Genomic DNA, 22,213 nt, shown 5'->3' with positions numbered 1-22,213 from the left:
CACTCCCTTCCTTCCACGACAGCCATCCCTCTGCAGTCAAGCCTCACTGGTACCAAGTTACTGGGCTCCTCGGTAGGTGATCCTGCTGGTGCTCCCACCGACCGCTCGTTGAGCTGGTTTGTGAAACTCCAGAAAGTTAGTCCTCACCCACCACATAGGACTTGGGATGTCTGAAAGTGAGGCTCACTTCCCTCCTCCCCTCCTTCCTCCAAGCTAGAAATATTTCCATCTACCAAGCAAGGCAGGGGGTTTAGGTCATCCTCCGACCATCCCGCTCAACCCCCTTCTAGACACATTCTAGTGAGTCTATCTGGGCCACTCCATCAGTCCACAAACACATGTTAGGACAGGCTGGCCCCAAGCTGGGAACGGGGGCACCCCGGTGAACTTGCAGAGCTCGAAATGTAGCAGAGGGAGACAAACGAGTAAATAAATGCACACCCTAGAGCTTGTGGACATTACAGCTGACGACGGGGTGCTCCGAAGGATATAAATCCGGTGAGGACTGACGTGGAAGGGGCTGATCAGAGAGGCCCCACCTGGAGACTGAAGAAGCCATTTGACACCAGCTGAGGCCCTTCCCGAGGGGAGGCAGGACCTGGTGTGCCCTGGGGAGGGCCGCCGTTAGCGGGACCTGGGAGCAGCCTGGCTGAGGCAGTGAGGGGGTGAGGGCCAGATCCCTCGGGCCTGTGAGCCTCTGCAGCAAGGAGAGCGGGTTTTGTGCCAGGGCCCTGAGGTGCCGCCGATGGGCTCTGAGCTAATGAGGCACATGATCTAATTCACATCAGAAGAGGACCACCTTGGCTTTCGGGTGGGCAGCGGAAGGAGAGGGGCAAGAGTGGAGGCCAGAAGAGAAGTTGGGAGGTTACAGGGTTGAGACAAAGGATGCTGGGCTGCAGTCATCCGATGGGGCTCCTTGAGGCCAGCGAGCATGGCGCATCATCTGTACCTTCAGCTCTTCTTACAACAGAGCCTGGGGCTCCATGCCAGGGGCTGCACCCCTTAGGCTCATGGAGCCCCCAGGCCCCAGGCTCAGAGGCCAGTCAGCTCCTTCCTGGTTCCCCTCCAACCCACTAACCCCTTCCCTTCCACAAGGCTGGTCCCTAACCGAGCAGTCCCCATTGGTCTGTCATCTCTGAACACGGACAACCACTGACTCAAACCTGACTAGGATCCACATGCAAGACAGTCTGGCTGAATCCTGCTAATTGGCCGGGATGGACACGAGAAACTGGCAAGAGAGCTGACCCGGCCCGACCAGAGCACAGAACCTTCTCCACAGGCTGCCAAGCTCCCGGTGTGTGCATGGAATCCCCACGGAAGTCAGCCGCGTTCAGCTTTCCAACCTCAGCTTTCAATGCCCGCATTCGGATCTGGGTTTTGTTTGGAACTCTGCTTAGACACTGCACGGCCAAGGGGATTAGTCAACAGTGTTTGTTCAACATGGACCCTGTGCCCAGCATCACTGCCAATGAAAAGAAACTGTATCATGCATGGCTCTTGCCTGTGACAGAGCCACGATCTAGTTGGGCTACTCATGGCAAACCCTGCCAAGGCAGAGCTTAATGCAGGATGAATGGGGCACCAGGTCTGCTGGAGCCCAGGGAGAAAGGCCAGGGAGGGACCGGGAGGGAAAGCACGGGCTTGTCTTCAGGCCCACCCCAAGTCCCCGTCCAGCTCCACAGCCAACCTACTGTAGGCCCCTGGGCAGGTCACCACACCTCTCCGTGCCTTCACTTCCTCATGTGCACATGGGGTCCTGGTGAGATTAAAATCATGAGTGCTGTGCCCAGATCCAGATGCTGTATGACTAACAGCAATTTCCCTTGACAATGCTTACCATGTGTCAGTCCTGTTCCAAGCGCTGTACATGTTAACTCATTTTATTCTGTCAACACTCTAGGAAGGAACATGAGGACCCCCACTCTGCAGACGAGACCAAGAAGCATGAAGGAATTGCCCAAAGTTGCCTAGCTAGCAAGCGGTCACTTTAGTGCCCAGTACATGCACGATTCTTCTTCCTCCTCCCTGCCACGGAGCAGTGCATGGAATGGACTTGAGATACCACAGAAACACAAAAAGGACCTGGAACAGGGTAAAGTGTTAATGCGGCTTCCCAGGCATCATTCACAACCGCCAAAATGTGGGAGCAACAAAGTGTCCACCAACAGATAACAGACACACCATGTGTGGTCTCTCCAAACGATGGAGTATTACCCAACCTTAAAAAGGAAGGGAATTAGGGCACCTGGGTGGTTCAGTTGGTTAAGTGATTGCCTTTGGCTCAGGTCATGATCTGGAGATCTTGGGATTGAGCCCCACATTGGACTCCCTGCTCAGCGGGGAATCTGCTTCTCCCACTTCCTCTCTCCCCACACTAGTGCACTCATTCTCTATCTTAAATAAATAAATAAATAAGATTTAAAAAAAAGAAAGGGAATTCTGACACATGCTACAAAATGGACGAACCCTGAGGACAGCGTGCTACATGAACTAAGCCAGTGACCAAAGGACAAATACTGTATGACTCCATTATATGAGGGACCCAGAGCAGTCAAATCCGCAGGATGGAGAGTTAGGGTTTAATGGTGCTAGAGACTGAATGCTCGTGTCCTCCCCAAGTTGAATGTGATGGTATTAGGAGGTGCACTGGGAGGTCGTGAGGGTGGAAGTGACCCCAGCGAGCTCCCTTGCCCTCCCGCCACGTGACCACACAGCTAGAAGCTGGCCGGCTGTGAACCAGGAAGAGGGCTCTCACCAGACATCAAATCTGCCAGCACCTTGATCTCCGACTTCCCAGACCCCAGCACCATGAGAAATAAACGCTTGTTGTTGAATCTACCCGGCTGATGGTATCTCTGTTTCAGCAGTCTGAATGGACTGACACCAATGAGCACTGTGTTTCGGTTCTGGAAGATGGAAAACGTCTCTGGAGGGTGGTGAAGAATGCATAGAATGTAGTGCCTCCAAACTGTACTCTTATGGCTGAAGTGGCAAATTTTACAATACAAATATTTTACAATTTAAAAAATTAACGTGGCAGAAGAAGGCAGCCCTTCCCCCACTTTGGTGGCCCACCATGACTCCCCGTACCCTTATTTGGCTCTATTTCTTTCTCCAGCTGGTGTTTTTTGAGGACCTACTCTGTTTACGGTTAGAATCCTGGAGGTCTCGACAAACCTTCATCATCCTAAGAGCAGATACATACAGCCCCGGATTCTTCTGCCTGGTTTACCTTTATGAAGTCGTAGAATCCTCACAACCACCCTTTGAGGCGGGTACCCTTCCACCCCCCGTTACAGGTGACGAAACTGAGATGCACAGAAGCGAAGTGTTCTTTGCGTGGGGTTATGCAGCCAGGACTCGGACCCCTGCAGCCTAGCTCAGACTCTGTTCCAGCACATCTGTCTCACCGGAAACAGAAGCCCCATTCTCATCCACATACCACCTCCCCATCCAGCCAGAGCACCCAGGCTTCTGGACTAGTGAGCTCCCCCTCTTGGGGAGGATCTGTGCTTGATGATATCCCAGTCACAAGTGCACGGCCCTGCTATTTCCAATGTCAGCATTTCCCCGTGCTTGTTTTTTTTTTTCCAGATGGAAGCAACAAGGTCCCCAGCTTAATTTGTTTCATGCAGGGACACTAATTAATATTCCAAAAGCTGAGGCTGAGGAATTGAGGGGTGTGTGTGTGTGTGTGTGTGTGTGTGTGTGTGTGTGTGTGTGTAAACACGCATGCGCGCTTGTGCAGCATGTGGTTCGTACTTGGGTAACTTTCATTTTCCCCAACTTCTGAAATGATGTATGTGGGTGTCTTACCTGAGCCAAACCGCTGCGGCTCAAAAGGCAGCTCAGGCTTTCTTTAAGTCATAAAAACACTATACTGACCCCACGAGTGTAATCAATTCTCCAGCCTCCTACATATATTTTTGCTTGGACTCACTGCCGACAGTATGATCGCTGGGCCTCTGAGGCCAGAGACATTAGCCACAGAGTGACGGCCTCCGGAGGCTGGTGGGCCTCAGCCAAGGGTGCCACCACCCCCATCAGAACCTCGGGAAAAGCCTGGGAGTGGTTTGGTTTATCACAACTCGGGGTTCTTATGGCATTTTTTAGGCAGTGCCCAGGATGCTGAAAACCCTACAAAATGGGAGACATTGCTGCCCAGCGAGGAAGAATGCTAACAGCATCTCCCACTGAGAAACACTAAAAAGTATCCAACGACCTAATTTTTCAGGGAAGAAGGAAAGGCACGGAGACACGAGTTTCTTGTCCAGAACTGCACAGCAATTACAGACTTAAAAAAGGCTTGACCCCTCCAAGCACATCTGTTTTATCCCCTCACTGCCCCGTCACCTCCCGCCCCGTCCAGAGTGCCCTGCTGCAGCCCCTGGGAGATAGTCACACCTGACTCCCCTGCTGCATTTCTCACTCCCAAGGCTTCAACAAAGTTACTCCTTCTGCCTTCAGCCCTAACCCTGACCCTGACGCCACTGCATCCTTCTATGCCTAGGTCATAGGTTGCCGCCTCCAGGAAGCCTGCCAGAGTCCTATCCCGGAACCAACCCACAGCAGTCTGCCTTGATTTTGACCTCCACCCTGTTTGCCAATCTGCCTCTACAGGAGTCATTTGTCACCACTGCCACCAACAGTACGGAGGCAACTGCCGTACAGCCATGAAGCCGTCCTGTGGTCAGTGGACAGACGGGCAGGTCATACTTTCCCATTTTACTGATGAAAAATTTGAGGCTCGGGAAAGTTGCACAATTTACTGGAGGTCACACAGATGGCAAAATAAAGATGTGCTCACATGTGAAGGCAGAGCCCACATCACAGCTGTGAGGCCTCACTGTGTGGTCATGTGCATGGCCCCCTCCCGTCTGGACAGTGAGGTCTTTAAAGGCAGGAGCTGTGTCAGGTCCATCCACCCTTCCCTTATGGCAAACCCTCTGGCAATAATGTCAAAGAGCCCAGAACAAGAGCCCTGCTATCCTGTCTCCTGTGCCACGGCCCCTTCGTTCCATGAGGCCACCTCTGGCCTGACGTGACCTCCCTCCAGGTACAAGGAGAGTCAGGGACAGGGCCACACAGTGAGACGTCCCCTGAGGTTTTCTGCTCCCCACCCCAGCTCCAACAACCAACTATCGTTAAATACAGTAGCTTCAATCAGTCGAACTGATTACCATCCAGTCATTTCTTTCTGGCTCAGCAGTTTGCTTGGATATTGCAACAGGCAAGGCCCACCAGGGCTTCCAGAACCATGTCCTACACCCTCAACCACTCTGGGTAGGAAAGGCAGTTGTGGGCACCCCAGAATCTGACGGCCACTCGAGCAGGGCGTGAGGACTGACACGGCAGGGAGAGAAGACCCTGGTGAAGTTGGTCATCACTCCCAGCCTCTAATATGGGCTCCTAGTGACAACAGCATGGTGGACATGCTGGTGTCTACCCAGAAGCCACTCCTCCACCCTCTCCTCCTAATAGAACCCCATTCTGTCTGGCTGGCTATGTGCCAGACCCTCAGGAGTGAATCAGAACCATTCATGGTAGCCATTTATGGTAGTTCCCTCGGCCTTCACCTCAATGGTCCATGGAAGGGGAGCAGGCGACCCAGTTCTGGTTCATGATACAGAAGGGAAAACATGCTGTCCCTCCTACGGTGCCCAAGGAATCAGTCAGAAGCAGCCTGGCTCTGGTGGATCTAACCAGATGATGGTACACAGGATGGACCTGAACATCATCTCTTAGGGTGATCATGATTTCATAGACGTCAGTGAATAAAATGGGGCAGAGTAAAGAGTAATGGCGAAAGCCAGACAAGACTTGAAACTGCATGATGTGGCTCCAAATTTCAAGTCTTAACTGTGAGATGTAGAAGATATGATTGCACCTGTCAAGGCTGAGCTTCCGTGTCTACATCCCAGGTCAGAGGACTCATGTGCATGCAATGCCTCACTTCAGAGTCCTCCAATTACATTCTTTAAAACAGACTTTATTTTTTAGAGCAGTTTTCGATTTACAGAAACACGGAGACTATGGTACAGACAGTTCCCATATAACACATGGTCAATTTCCCTATTACCAACATCTTAGACTAGTATGGTGCGTTTTTTACAACTGATGGGCCAATGCTGATGGATTCTTATTAAGTAAAGTTGGTACCTTATTCCGATTTCCTTAGTTTTTACCTGATGTCCTTTTCCCGTTCCAGAATCACATTCCAGCGTGCTCCATTTCATTTAGTTGCCACATTTGCACAGGCTCCTCCCAGCTGTGATGGTCTCTCCATCTTCCCTTATTCTAGATGACCTTGACAGTTTTGAGGAGCACTGCCCAAGTATTGCATAACTAGGCAGGTGTCTTTCTCAGCATCCCTGCTTCCTCAGGAAACCTGAGTCAGGCCGTAGAGTCCCTTTCTCCGCACCACGCCCCGCCTCCACCTCTTTCCCGCCCCCCGCTAATGTCAGTTCCTTCCTTGTACCACATTAGTCACACATTCTTCTAGAACATCATCCTATTCAGGGCCACAACTTCAAGGTGGAGATAACAAGAGTGACCTCAATGTTACTTTTATTAGCGGACATTTTTATCCTAGCAGGACTTCAAAAGAACAGCCATTTATCAGACACTGACCATGAGCCCAAACCAGGTTTTGGACCGTATTACAACCATTTCACTGAATCTTTACACCAACTATGTGCATAAGCATGGTCCATGTTATTAAGAAGGAAACAAGTCTGGGCTTCTTAAGCCCTTCGCTCAAGGTTACTCAGCTGAACAACGGCACAGCCAGAATTCAAAGTCACTCTTACTGATACCTGTTTCTGCTTCTGTCACTTAAACTGCACACCTCTTGGGGCTGGCACTGTGTCCACTGACCCAACCCTGGGCATCTGATGTACCAGGTACTGCATTAGACTTTGGGCTGCAGAGAATGGATGTTGGCACATAGCAAATGTACAACTACAAAGCCAGCCTCCAACCTTTCTAAATAACCCAGTGCAAGGTTCATCCAGCTGTTGGTTTTATGGTCCCAGTTTCTCTTGCCTCAATTTCAGCCCCTTTCCTTCAGGGTGAGAATAAATCAGACTTTTGAGTTCACAGTCATGGTCATGGCCACACATGGGAAAATGAAGGAAGCAACGGTCTTTAACCCTGTATATATGTTGAAATCTACTTCTTGTTGATGGACATCTTCCCTGATCCATGTTGACAACTTTTCCTGAGTCCCAAGTAGACTCGGTAAATGTATACGCTAGAGTGGGTATCGCACCACTATACAATTAGTTATTACTTACCCAATCATGAGCCTGTCGAGGGCAAAATGCGACTTATCTGTCCCTGCCTCCCCTAGTGCCAGCCCAAGGCCTGGCATCTGCGAGGCCTGAAATCAACGTCTGCTGAACAATCAGGCAGAATTCTTTGAGTTCCATCAGCAGATACTTGGGGGCATGGATATTACACCTAAAGGATTAAGATTTTCCCATGAAATTTCTTCCCAACCACATAAGGTGCTAAAATCATGGCACAAAAAAGGGAGTTCAAGAAGAAATCTCAACATTCCCTCTATCATTCCAGAATCCTGAAGTGTGAATGTTAATTACCTCCCCAGAAAACCAGAATGGAGGCAAAGGGTGAAAGTCACGGGGACCACACTTTACAACCATGATCCTTCCATTTTCTCAGCAAAAGATGTGTTTGTAAGAGCAACTGGAATATCTATTTTCATCTTGTTTTGAAAATGCTAATGTTTCTCACATTATAAATTAGTAAGATTCTTCATTCTTTGAAAGTATTGAAAAAAGCACTCAGAATCATAGTGTCAGCAGGACTGAAGGTCTCTGGGCTTATTTTAAGCAACTCTCCTGTTCTATTTTGTGCAAATTCCTAATATGTGAAGACACAATAATCTCAACAGGAGACAGCTCCTTCCCCCAAAGGGTATCACAGACAATGGTTTCATGGTGTCAGGTTTGAGAATTCTGGCACACAGTGGAGCTCAGAAATGTTAGCTATCGCTAGAAACCAGGCACTGAACTGACATATTTACACATACTTCTATTTCAGATTTTTTTTTCTTGAATGACTGTCCTAAATGAAAAATTAATGAGGGGGAGAAACACTACAGAATTACCATGACCCTCAGGCCACAAAGACTTCCTTTACTTAAGAACCACTGAGAAGACATAGAAACACTTGTGAACTCATGTCACGATATTTCCTTCACTTAAATGAAGGGAGTAGCGGTCACGGCCAGTCCCCTCCCATTCTGCTCCAGAACCCACTGGCAGCACCTGCCAAACGTGGCCTTTGACAAATACCTTTGGCAAACAGCCCAAATTTCCGTCGAAGGGATTTCTCTGAGATGTAATATCGTGGAGCAGCCCTGAGCCAGGGATGGATAGAGTTTGAGGGTAATTGTGCATCTTTCCACACTGCGGTCCAGGGTCCCCCAGGGCTGAGCTCTAAGGGCCCCCATGGTAACCTGCTTGAAAATGCATCCTCCAGCCACTTTCTCCTTTCTGTCGGATTTCCCTGCCTTTCCCGTTTTACTTATTTCTCTCTCTCTCTCTCTTTTTTTTTTTTTTTTTTTTTGGAATCACCTCCTAAATTGTGCATTCTCAATAGGAATGGTATCATCTTCAAGGGGGGAAGAATCAGTTCTTGGGGGGAATGGGGATGGGTGAAAAATATCTAACTCTGTTTATATATCAAGCTCAGATATACATACAGTCTACAAAGAAATATGCAATATGCCTGTGGCATTAAAATATCATGGTGGGGGCAATTAGGGGAAACATATCTTAAAAACTCCTCAAAGAGGAGATAGTGAAAACAAGATGGGATAATCCTGTGTTAAATAAACCATTTGCCCTGAGCTCTTTGGCTCAGAGAGCAACTAGAGGAACACAGGCTAAGATCCAATGCTAGCACTCTGCTGAGCACTTGCGCGAATTACTTCATTTAATCCATTCAACAACCTATAAGGCAGGGAGTATTAGGTCCATTTAACTGATTAAAAGTAAAATGACTTGTTGAAGGCTACAGAGCCAGAGCCTAAGCCTCAGGGTTAGAACTCTGGGATCCTGGGGGCTGGGCTCTCAGCCACACGTTAGGAGAACCATCTCGAGTGTTAAGCCCAACATGGCAGAGGGAAGCAACTCTACAAATGTCAGTTCCTCTTGTTAATGAAAATAAATCAAGTTTCCATGAATGGACCAAACGGTGGTGCTGTCCCATATGTGACACTATAAACAACCCAAACGGATAAAAACATTAGTTACAAGATGCTGGTTTTGAATGCCCCAACTCAATGCTGACCTCAATGGAAAGCAGACGACTTGATATGACTCTTGGCAGAGGACTAAAGGGTGGGGGGTGGGGGGGTGGAGAAAGGTGGTCTGGGTATTGGGAATTTTAGCAGAAGAGAAATCCTCCTTGGCAAGAGGCCACCTGGAACCTATGTATGGACTCCAGATCAGCCTGCCCCTGGCTTTCCTCTTTCTTCTGTTCATTTGATCTGGACCCTAAGCCAGTGTAACCCAGAAGAACTCAGCTGTAGCAAAACTTCTCCATTGGTACACAGCTGTTGGGAGCATCATGAGCAGAAGCCGACGTGGCTGCATGGAACCCAGCCTTGGAAGAAGACCCGAGTTCAGGTCCTTCCTTTGTCATCAGCATGACTATAGGCAAGTTTTTAATGGCTCTGGACCTCAGTTTCATCTTCTCTACAGTTCCTTCCAGCTCTGAAGTCCTCTGAGGTCTATAATCGGCCAAGTGCCTCTCTCGGGGCTGGGTCCATAAATCCCATAAACTGCTGTTACGTAATTACTGCTGATCAGCTTGATTAGACTTGCTGATTACAAAGGCCTTCTGGTTCCATTTTCTGGACCGACATCACCAGGTGGAGAAGCATCCATGACTGATATATGTGGGGTGAGATAAAGCAAAAGCTGGTATTCTAAGAAAGGGTAAGAGTAGGGAGATAAACGGTGTGATAGTGCTAAGTGATTTTCCATTAGTACAGATGGGCCGTATTGGATGAACACATTCCCCTAGTGCAGTATGTTGGATAATATTTCACCCCATCCCTTCAAAAAGACACCCATAATGGCAGAAATGGGCTTGAACTGCTAACGCAAGTTTACAAAGAATCTAAGGATCAATGGCAAAGAAACTCTGTCAGGCTGCCCACTCCTTAAGAAAGCCAGATGTGGCAAAAAAAAAAAAAGAAGGGATTTGCTCTAAGAATTACTGTTACTCACATGTATAAAGCAGGAATACTACTGATGTTGCCCAGGAGGGATATAATAAACTATGAAATGATGCAAAAACATTGGTTATAATTGATATGTTGGGCTTATATGTCCCAACTCAACTGTTACAGTCTTAGAGGGTCCAGACAGTTTTACACGTCTCTGGAAGGAGGGAAGATGGAAGAGAGGAAAGGAGATCCTAGCCCAGGTCTTCCCACTACAGGAGGAACCCAAGCAGAGCCAAGGCATGGCATGTTCCGTGAGCCGACTGCTACACACACACTTTGATTCTTCATAAACTACAAGCAAGAAGCAATCTTATTCCTGAATTTTAACCTAGTTTGTTCTCCCAAGAGCACATTTCAAACAAACTCCTCTATTCCTCTGTAGCAGAATGAAAAGTCCCATCCAACAAGACCACAGTTCGGAAGGCACTGTATCTGCATCCTCTGACACCTGCAAAACCAGAGGTGGCCCGAGACCTCAGTATTGACATCACCTTGTCACCTGCAAACCCCTTCCTCGTCAGTGTCCCCAAAGGTGAGCACCTTCCATCCCTGTGGATGTGCGTGCTGAGTTAGATTACTGATGGGTTCCTGGTATCAGGTAATGCATAACAGACAGCAATGTGGCAAATGTGTGCGTGGGGCAGATGCTCAGACCCAGACAGAGAGGTCCCAACCATGGACTCATCTGATCCTTCTAGAGTTTTAGAGAAATGTCACCACCATAGTTCCCAAAGCATTCCCTCACACATTTTCTCCCGGGATTCTTACATCAATCCCATGCAGAAGGCATCTGCAGACGGTGGGACTAGTGAGGTGTCCGAACCACATGGTTAATGCAGTTCTCCTAACAGCTCACCCAATGCACTTCTGACAAACCCACAGCTGTCTTGGGCCACCCCAGACCAGAGCCACATGGCACCGTGTCTACAAAGGGTTTTTAATCAATCCACACTGGAAGACATTTCCCCTGCTTCTTTTTACATTGCTCAATTTTAAAGAGATGTAACAAATTCTCTTTTCATTCTGTCAAAACTTCAAGACTCAGACAAAAAAAGAGAGAGCAGGACATTGATTCTTTGGAAAAATACCAGAGGATCCCCGTTGACCTATGAAACTTTCAAACATAGATGGAATTATTTTTCATGAATAATTCAAAAACTTGAAAGGGGGAGCTTCCTAATAATGCAAGAATAATAATGGAGTATCCATTCTCGTAAATCTCCTTTGGAGGAATCTCCTTAACACAACACAGGAGGCTCAACAGTGCATGCCCTTTCTGCCTACCTGGTTCCTCGTTTGCATACCATTACTGCATTTGCTAGACTACTCAAATTTAGTTGTTTCAAGTGTCTCTCTCCATAGGAGAATTACGGCTCATCTGCCTTAACAGCCTGGCACAAAGCTTGGCACCTGACTCAGCGTGTGAAGCTTTGACATGAATGACATTGGCCCATTAAACTATACTTCTGTACTGTCAGTTGGCCATTACCTGGACAAAAGCCCAAGGTGGAGAGGAACCTCAGGTATGTTCTATACAGAATCCATGAACCAAAAAAGCCTGTCCAGCTCAGCCAACGGTTCTCAGGCCTGGCTTCATATTGGACTCACTAAAGGACCATGTCTGGACCCCCACACACCAACGGCATCAATTTCTCAGGTGGGGCCTGTCATCTATTTTCATAAATGTGCTCTGTGCTGTTTGTGTGCATTTAGTCTTTTTTTTTTTAAATACTTTTAACTTTTTGACTTTTTTTTAAATTGAAGGTTAAGAGTACTATAATACCCATATACATTCTCTTCACTGTGATCTTCCGACTGTTAATATTTTTGCCACAAGTGCCTCCTTCTCTCTCTTCCTGTGGCTATGTACTATATGCACATATACATGCCTGCATGGTCTGAATGTGTGCCCAACACTGGACAGTAAGTTGTAGGTATCATGACACTTGACCACTAAAGATTACACCGTGTGGCTCGTAAAAAATAGAACATCCGCCTACATAGCCACAGTGCAATGGCCACACTCTAGAAATTAAATTTTGACATAATAATGTTATCTCATATGGAGTCCATGTTCAAATTTTCTCAACTTTCCCTATAATAATATCCTTTATTGTTATTTATTTTTTTCAATCTGGGATCCAATCAAGAATCATTAAAGTCACTTGTGTTTTTTCCAGCTTTACTGAGATATAACTGACATATAACACCATGTAAGTTTAAGATGTACCATGTCATGATTTGATACGTACATATATAATGAAATGACTACCACATAAGGTTCATAAACATATCCAGCACCTCACACAGTTACCTCTGTGCGTGTATGTGTGTGTGATGAGAACTTTTAAGATCTACTCTCTGAGCAACTCTCAAATATACAATATAGTATTGTTGACTCTAGTCCCCATGCTATGCAGTAGATCCCCAGAACGTATTCATCTTATAACTCGAAGTTTGTACCTTTTGACCATCCTCACCCAATTCCCCCCAGGCCCCAGCCACTGGCAACCACCAATCTGATCTCTGTTCCTAAGTTCAGTTTTTTAAGATCCCACATATAAGTGAGACCATACGGTATTCGTCCTTCTCTGTCTGACTTAGTTTTCTTAACATAGTAGCCTCAAGGTTCATCTGTGTCCATGTCATTGCAAACAGGCATGATCTCCTTCTTTTTTATGGCTGAACTGCATTCCATTGTGCTATATACCACATTTCCTTTATCCATTCATCCATCCGTGGACATTTAGATTGCTTCCTTGTCTTGACTGCTAAACATTTTGCTGCAATTGGGGTTCACATTCTTTAAGACAGTGCTTACATCTCCTTCAGACAGATCCCCAGAAGTGGAATTGCTGAATCATCTGACAGTTCTATTTTGAATTTTTAAAGGAACTTCCATACTGTTTTATGTAGTGTGATGACTGTATACCAATTTACATCCCCACCAACAGTGTACAAGAGTTCCTTTTTCTCCATATCCTCACCAACACTTGTTATTTCATGGTTTTCTGAAAATAGCCATTCTATCACCTCTCTGGGGTTTTAATTTGCATTTCACTGATGGCGAGCGGGTGTTGAGCACCTTTTCATGTTCATGTTGGCCCTCTGTATATATTCTCATCTATTCAGGTCCTGTGCCCGTTTTTTAACAGGATCATTTGCTTTCTTGCTGTTGAGTTGCAGGAGTTCCTTATATATTTTGGATACCAAGCCCTTATCAGATACAGGATTTGCAAATATTTTCTCCCATTCTGCAGGATGCCTCTCCATTCTGACTGCTTCTTTTCTGTGCAGAAGTGTTTTAGCTTGATGTGGTCCCACTTGTTTATGTGCATGCACTGCATTTGGCTGTCATATCTCTTTGAGCTCCTTTAACTGAGACAGTTGTCCTTATTTGTTTTTCCGACAGGGACCCTTTGGAAGAGACTGTGCCAGACATCTTTCCCACAATGTGAATTTGTTTATTATTTCTTCATGATTGTATTCAGGTCATTTTAGGCACGACTGCAGGTATGTTGCTCATTTCCACTGAATTATTCCAGAGGAGGGTAGGGTCCATTGTATTAATTATGCACAAGTTCAGTGACTGGTTGAAGAAATGTCTGCCAGATTTTCCTTAACGTCCCTTCTTGCCTAGGTGATTCACATGTATATCAAAGTTTGAAACATCTTACTGTTACTCCACGTGTACAAAGCCTGCAGACCAGCCGATCTGCTTTCCCCTGGGGAATTTTTTTTTTCAAAGTAAGCTCTACGCCAAACATGGGGCTCAAACTCAGGCCCCTGAGATCAACAGTCTCAGGTTCTACTGACTGGGCCAGCCAGGCTCCCCTCCCCTGGGTACTTTTCAGAAAAGCAGCTGTACAAAGCGCCTGACCCAGGAAGGTAGAGTTTCCGTCTCTGTTACCTTTCTTCCGCATCGTCTGCCATTGGGGACAACAGTGACATGATGAAGACAGTGACAGAGGTGGGACACTCATGCAGGGTCCCAGCTCTACCACTTAGGTAGCTCCAAGCATCTGGACAAATCACGTAACTTTTCAGAACCTGTTTTCAGTTGTAAAGGAGAGAAAATGTACCCTCCCTTCCAGCACCAATGGCCACCTGCCTGAGCCTAGCTCCTGGACAGTGAGATACCGGGCACCTGGGGTCACAGACCCTCCCAGCGCACCACCTCACTGGGGTCCAGACACCTGCTACTGTGGGCGATTGTGATCAACCCCTTCCTTGACTTCTTCATCCGATTCCAGTGGTTTGCAAGCATCATAAAAAACAAAAGCCAGGAATAAGGCAAGGAGTTCGGAAAAGGAAAAGAAAATAAAACAAGGTTATTAGAGAGGGGAGAGGGGCCTGGGTTTGATGAGAAGGGCCAGAGGAAGGCAGATTAAAATAGGACTGAGCGGAGAAGCAACAAAGAAACAATATTCACTGACTATCTTCAGTGTGTTGGGGGAGGTCAATGAGAGGGCGTGACCGCAGGCTGACCCTCGAGTTGGACCTCACCACCTCCCCCGTTCTTGGACGGTGCACTCCCTCGTCCACCGTTCCCACAGTGGGAGCCGTTCCAAAGATGCAGCCTTGAGAGTAAGGTGCTGCTGACCCCGTCTGTATTGTGTATGTGACCGAACCCCATTAAGGACTCTCTGAAAACCTTTAAGATTCTGGAGAGTGGGTGGGAAGACCTGCTCATCTTTCACCATCCACGACAAGCCTCGCATATAAGTCCCCTAGCTTATGAAACCTGCCACTTAGGGATCTGGAGTGGCCGGCCTCTTACCTCCCTTTCCCCTTGCCCTCTGTCTGCAGAGGGGGCCAGTTTCGGATTTAACCCGGGGAACGCCCAAGGCTGCAAACCAACACAAGGCAATGTTTAGGTATTGTATATCATCACCTCAATTAAATTTCACAACAACCCTGGGAGGTAGGCCTATCTCCATATCAGAAATAAAGAAACTGAAATCCAGGAAAGTGAGCAAATTGCTCCAGGTCACACAGCCAGAAAAGAGCAGATTGGATTAAACCTGGGTCTTACTCCAAAGACCATGCTCTTACACCTGAATAAAGATTGTCACAATGATACCGCACCTCACAACTGTCAGGACAGCTATTATCAAAAAACAAAAAAAAAAAAGACAAAAACGGAAACAAAATCAAAACCAAGAGAAACAGTGTTGGTGAGGATGGGGAGAAACTGCAAACCTTGCACGCTGTGGACAGGAATGCAAAATGGTGGAAACATTGGAATGTGGGAAACAACGGAAAACAATATGGAGGTTCCTCAAAAATTAAAAATAGAGCTACCATATGATGCAGCCATCTCACCTCTGAATATGTATCCAAAAGAATTGAAATTGGGATCTCAGAGATATTAGCACTTCCAGGTTCACTGAAATACTATTCATGATAGCCAATATGTACAAATGAGCTACATGTCCATTAACAGATGAATGGAGAAAGAACATGTAATACTGATCAACCTCTAAAAAGAGGGACTATACATCTTTCAGTCAATAGGCTAAGACCACCAGCCAAGCCCTTACATTCCAGAGCAGCTGCTGGGTCCTTGGGCCCCACCTCTCAGCCTTGCCTGCCCCCCCCAACCTGGTCCCCAGGGGCCAGTCCACCGCCCAGTGCAAACGGGCGGTATTTCCTGTGGCCATGTCCCCTTGGTCCGTCAACAGGTGAGTGTGTGATGGCTGCAGGGAGGTGGTGAGAGCCGCAGAAGGCTTGTGCAGAGAGTCCATCCAACAACAGCACCAAGAAGAAGCCAGCATCTCTCTGCTGACAGGCTAAGGAAGGGGAGTCCTGGGACAATGTCAGAGCATCACAGTGGTATGCGCTTTCAAGGAGACCCCTATTCAGAATCAGCCAATGAATATTCAGTGCCTGGTGCTGGGCTTATTTCATTCATACACTTTAAACCTGAGCACCACCCTGTGACAGGGGCCAATCCCAACCTCCAGGCCCTGCAAAATCGTGAAGACCTCAGGTGGTCCAGATGGGAGCTCCAAGTCCAGCACTTTCTCCACAACAGCAGGATCCTTTCAGGCTCAGGAAGCAGAGAAGGGATCAGCCTCGCTGGGGTCAAAGCATGGTCTCCCACCCCGTCCCCTCCTCCCCTTAGTCCATTTTAAGACTTCTGCCAGTGATTCTTTTCACTAAAATCCTATATGCTGACCGTGCCTATTTGTTGTGGTGCTGATGGTGGTGATAACATTAAAACCATGCACAGCAAAGTCTCAGTGAGTCTGAGAGTATTCTTTCACTCACCCAGTCAGTCAGTGCTTATCGGGTAACCACCACGGACCCCACAGCCTGCCGGAAACAGAACACCAAAGAACACCATGGCCCTATTCCCAAGCAGCTCTCGGTTCAATGGCAGAGACGAGCAAGCAGATCAATCTAATATAATGTGCAAAATCCTACAGCTAGGGACATTGCAGAGGAGGGCAATTCTAGCTCAACCTGGGGAGGGGGTGGCGAGGTCAGAGAAAAGCTTCCCAGAGGAAACCACACCAGAGCTGGGCCAAGGTGAAAGTGAGTAGCCAGGAAAAAATAGGGATGAGCATTTAAGGCGAAGGGAGCAGGGTTAGGTAGGGTGGGGGTCTTTGGTCTCCACGATTGCTGTATTCTACCTTCAGGACAGGATTGGTGTGGGGGGGCGGATCGCATCTCATGGGTCCGATTCATTAAAAAAATAAAATAAAAGCATGCACTAGACTGTGAACCCACGGTCAGCCCAATTTCCTGGCCCCCTTATGCCATTAGCTACAGCCCAGAACAGGATAATGGATGCTTCGAAGCACGAATTACAGTGCCTTGCAAAATCCTGAATCATCAATGAAAAGTTCAATTTGTTCACTTGACTGCACTTCCTGCTAAGCTGAAGGAGGGATGCACAGTGCATCCACTGACTGGGTATGCTTCAGTATTAGGAGCTCACACCCAACCCAACATGGTTTCCTGTATAATTCCCAATGAATCAGAACCTGCAATCCCACCACCGCCTTCGCCCACTCCCCATTTCCCGAACACCATGCTTCCCTGGGTTCCGACTAGCCCCTGTTTTGTTTCCAAACCCCATTTCTAGCCATTAACAGCTGTGAGCTAGCAAGTGAAGGCAGAGGTGTTCTTACGAGCCCTGTGTGATCAATGGGGCAGGGGGCACCCAGTGATGCCCAGTGAAACACTCAGAGCCCTGCAACTGTTGGCAGAGGGTCAGAACTGGGATCCAGCCCAGAAACACAGTTGACCCACTGCATTCAGATGTGAGCAGCCAGGACAGCAGCTGTGTGATCTTGGACAAGGGGTTTCATTGAAGTTTTCTTACTCTCATCTCTAATATGTAGACCTCATAAAATCCTGGAGAGAGTTCAATGAAATAAATGATTGTCATGTCTGAAAGCATCTGGCTAGGTCTTCACCTCTTCCTTATGCCACGCTCTCACATTTTCCTGGTCCTCTCTGGGAAACAAGGCTACAGGTTTGGGCATTCTCAAACCTGCTTCTGCGTGAAGGAATAACTCGAAAGAAGGATAAAATCGAGGCTCTGTCAACAACAGGCCTTAGCTATCCCTCCCCCAGGGGTAAGGCAGGCAGGGCAGGGGTGGTGGCTGGGAATGGTGGGAGGTGAAGAAAGAGGGACCCCACAAACTGCAGTGAAACCCCAGGTTTGGAAGTCAGCCAATAAATAGTGAACGCCATTTACATGCAAAAGGACATGTTGAGTCTCTGTATGTATGGGTGCACTCAGATCCGAGCCTTTTTTTACTATCACATTCCAGTTTCAATTTAACTAATCAATCAATTTAACTGAACCCCCTTCAGTTCATTTGAACTAAACACAGTGCTAGAAACAGAGATGAATATATTTTTCATCCCTTTTTACCACCTGAAGAAAGCAACTGGAAGAATAACCCTTGCTAGGCCTTCTTTCCAGCCACGAACACCTGCAAATTCAGGCAGAAGTGGATGCCCGAGGCTGGACCATCAGGAATCCATGTTCCTGGCTGGATGCCCCCCTCCCTCCTGCCAGTTCCTCAGCTTCAGGGAGGCACCCTCTCCAGGCTTCTGTAACCTCTCAGAAGAAACCTGTTGCCAAGTCTGAGGTCCTGGGCAGACGCCCCCACCTGGTGGCCAAACCTGGAAAAGCCATTGCAACCAAAGATGATTGGCAGGTAGCAACTCCAAGGATCCCTGAACTCCCTGGGACCACAACAGTCGTGGGTCGGCTGGAGGAGGACACAGAGGAATATCCACTACTAAAGGCACAGGAAGGGCCAAAGTTACGGCCAATTCCCCGCCCAAACCCTGAGAACGCAGAGCTTCCCAAGAAGCAGCCATCAGAATGACTAAGCCACAGACAGGAGGCAAGGGGCAACTGGAAATGCCCTGCCGGCCCTGGGGTGTAGCCTGACAGCTCTGATTTTGTCTCTTGGGTGAGAAGTCACCACTACCATCCTCCCCCCCAACTCCCCCAAGTGCAAGAAGACATCCTGTCCCGAGTGTCAGTGCAGAAGGGAATTCCATCTTCCTTGCCTGGCAACGCATGTTCATCCTGATTAGCAAGGAGATGCTTTCTAGGGGAAGGGTGCCTGGGGTCAAACCTCCAGCCCAGGCCCCATCACATGGCCGGCAACCTTGTCCAGCCAAAGTGAGAGAAGGGGACAGCAGTTGATGTTGAGGGGATATCAGGACCAAATCATGGAGGTACCTCAGCCAAAATAAGCCCGGACCTGATCTCCTGGCACTGTTAAGCCCCAGCTCCTCTGTCTAGGCTGGGGCCTGAGATATTCTCATTCTCTTATATTCTCTCTCCTGCTCATTAACTTCCATAAAAATAATCCAAAGATGCACATTTTGACCAGTCCAAGCCCCCAACTAGGGCAACACCAAGTTCTATACCAGGATGGAGCCCTAAGAAGGGTAGCATAAGCAAGCAACTGATACCCGCGCTCATGCGCGCGCTCGTGCACACACGCACACGCACACACACACACACACACTCACACCACTATGGGCAGTGTACCACTCCCATCCCTAACTCCGGGATGCATCATCTAAACTCAGTAGCGATCCCAGGAGAAGGGACCCACCCCAAGCAGAAACACAGAGTTTATGGGAGGAATCCGCTTTATCCTGTTCATCCTCCACGTTAATTGGAAAAACCACATCATTCTTTTAAGCTTCAATACCAACATCCGGAGAAGGTGCCATAAATGCGCACCCGCGCGCGCACAAACACGCCAATCCAATCTCCAAATTAGCTGGGGAACCACGCTTGGATCTTTGAAGCCCTGGTGTCCAGCGCCCAGAGAGTGGCTCACAGACATACGGACACACACAGCGGAGAAACACGGAGGACAGAGTGGTCTCCTCCTCAGCCGACGGGCGCCCCTGGGCTTTAAGGCCCCACAGCCGTCCTGGCTCCAGCCCCCACCCCGAGCCCCAACCTGCGCCGCCGAGCGGCTGGGTACTCACACGAGCGCGTGGTAGAGCAGCGCCCAGCCCCGCGGTCTCTCGAGGGCGTCGTAGATCAAAGTTTGGATGCGCCGGTACTTGGCGTTGTTCCTCTTGACAGGGCGGCTCAGGGGGGTCTTGGCCAGGAGGCCGATGCCCTGCGGGGTCCTCCGCAGCCCCTCGTCGCGGCCGCCGCCCTCCAGCAGCAGAGTCCCGTCTTTGTCAGCTCCGGCCCCGAGCGCCAAGGTGACTTGCTCCACGTCGCCCGGCGCCAGCCCCACTTTCCGCTCCTCGTCGCCGGCCACCGCCGCGTCCCCCCCGGCCGGGTTAGCGGCCCCGCCGCCGCCGCCGCCCCCGTCGCCGCCGCTGCCAGCCGCCCCCGCCGCCCTGCGCGCCTTGAGCCCCATCTGCCTCGCCCCCGCCGGCCGCTTCGCCTTCTCCGCTGCTGCTCCGGGAAGAAGGGGCGCTCGGGGTGCGTGGATGTGGCGGCGGCGGCGGCTGCAAGCCCGGGAACTCCAATGCCATGATCCGCGCGCCGCTCCCCACCCCCCCCAAAAGCAAGCAAAGGCGGGCCCCCCGGGGGGCAGGGGAGGCCGGGCAGCGGGAAGGGGTCACATCTCGCGCGGGTCAGCCGCGGGACCCCGAGGGGCGCGGGCCGGGGACTGCGGGGAGCGGGCGAGGGCGCGCAAGGCTGGCGCGGAGGCGCTAGGGCGCGCGGCGGCGGGAGCCTGGCACCGGCGCTCCGGGGCGGCGGCGGCGGCGGCGGCACCCGGGCCGGCGAGCCCGAGACAGCATCGCAGTTTATTTACAAGCCCGGTGCCAACCGCCCGCCCGCCCGCCAGCCACACGCGCCGCCGCCGCCTCCGCCCTCCTCCGCGCTCCCCCCCACCCCGCGCCCCTCCCCGCCCGCTCCAGCCTCAGCCCCGCAGCAGCCGCCGCGAGCCAGCGCGCCGCGGGCCGAGCGCACGCCGCCGCCCCCCTCCCTCGCCGGGGTGGGGCCCCATTGTCCCGCCCCGTCGAGGCGGGAGGCCCCCGCGGCGCCCCGCCCCCCCCGCCGCCCCCCACCCCCGCGCGCCCCGCGGGCCGTCTGCTCCGAGGCCGCCAAGCGGGGCTGCCCTCGCCCCCGTGGGCGTTAGGGCTTTCCCCCGGCTGGGCGCGGGGGCAAAGGGGGGAAGGCGGGGAGGGACTGAGGCGGCGGGGCGGGGGGGGGTTCGTCTGTCGACCTTCGGCATTGGCCTGACCGCTGCAGCTTTATGTTCTCTGGTCACCTCCCAACCCTGCTTCTTGGCTTTGGAAGTAAAATCCAAGTTGCTGGGTTGGCCAAGGCCCAGCGCGCCGTGAGCCCACACACTCTGGGTGGCTCCCTGTTTGCTTTCTGGTTCATGGTGGATAGTGCAGCCCTCACCTCCCTTGGCCCTTGGCCCTTGGCCCTTGGCCCTTGGCCCTTGCGGGCTCAGGCGAACAGAGGTTTGAAGGAATAGAAAGAACTCACAGAATTGGCTTGGCTCTTAACCTGGGCTCTAGCAAGTCATTCCCTCTCTTGCCTGAGTCTCTGTTCATGCATTCAATTACTAAAGCCCAAGTGAGTGAGCTTCTACTGAGAGGGGCAGTGTTCTCCGACCTGAGCATACCAGATCCCTGCACTCATAAAGCTTGCATTCTGGAAAGATGGAAGACAATAATGGAAAACAAACATCAATAGTGTAATTGCCAAGATTGGTGGATGCTTTGAGGAAACAAAATAGTTAGAAAATGTGCTAGAAGTGGGGAATTTCTTTACATTGGCTGGTCCTGGAAGGCCTCTTTGTGGAGGTGACATTTTGGGGTGAGACCTAAGTGACAAGCTGGGGCAACTATGTAAATGTCAGGAAGAGCCTTCCAGGCAGCAGAACAGTAAGCGCAAAGGTGAAGCATGACTCGAGCGCACTGAGTCAGGGGAAAGCAGAAGAAGGGGAGGCCACTGTTAGGTAGGGACTAGATCACATTAAATCACTGGCAGAGGGAGATGAGGGTCCCCTGCACTTTGAACCTCTCAGCTCCCTCCCACGTGGCCACCACCATTACAGAGATCCTGCTGCCCCCTGGTACCTGGAGCCTCCTTCCCTTCCCACTCTCTCCAGGCTTGTCTTGGGCAGAGGGGAGGGTCTATGAGCAAGGCCAAGTCAAGCATCCATCCCTAGTGTGTAAGAGCCACCGGAAGGCCTGCAAAGGAATGCCAGCTCTGGATTGCCTGAAGGAGTTAGCGAGAAGGGGAGGAGATGGGGCGAGAGGGGAGGTGGGATGGGGGAGGAGAAAGATTTGGAGAGAAAGCAGTGGGGGGTGAGAGGGGGTGGGGAGGAGAGAAGGAAGGAAGTTTGAGTGTGGGAATGGGGAGGAAGGAGGAGCGTTTGTGTGAATGAATGCCAGAGGGAGGACCTCAGAAATCTCAACCAATAAGGGTAGTTTTGAGAAAGGAGTTAAACTGTACCCAGGCTGAAATCATTAAAC

At 50.0% G+C, this 22,213-nt stretch overlaps 1 protein-coding gene across 1 annotated transcript in view; it reads right to left on the bottom strand.

The window, feature by feature from the left end:
• KCNQ3 (potassium voltage-gated channel subfamily Q member 3) overlaps positions 1 to 20,251 on the bottom strand; it is a 286,685-nt gene extending 266,434 nt beyond the window's left edge. Inside the window, exon 1 of the mRNA XM_028105670.2 lies at positions 19,748 to 20,251. Coding sequence (XP_027961471.1) covers positions 19,748 to 20,133 — 386 coding nt within the window. The 5' untranslated portion in view covers positions 20,134 to 20,251. The remainder of the gene's footprint in view (positions 1 to 19,747) is intronic.
• Between the last annotated feature and the right edge of the window lie 1,962 nt (positions 20,252 to 22,213).

The sequence above is a fragment of the Eumetopias jubatus genome, unplaced genomic scaffold (genome assembly GCF_037043125.1).
Source record: "Eumetopias jubatus isolate StellerSeaLion01/CBP00866 unplaced genomic scaffold, mEumJub1_p1.0 scaffold_4, whole genome shotgun sequence".
NCBI classification, from domain to species: domain Eukaryota; kingdom Metazoa; phylum Chordata; class Mammalia; order Carnivora; family Otariidae; genus Eumetopias; species Eumetopias jubatus.
The sequence above is the reverse complement of the archived record's forward strand: the minus strand, read 5'-3'. Positions and strand labels throughout refer to the sequence as shown.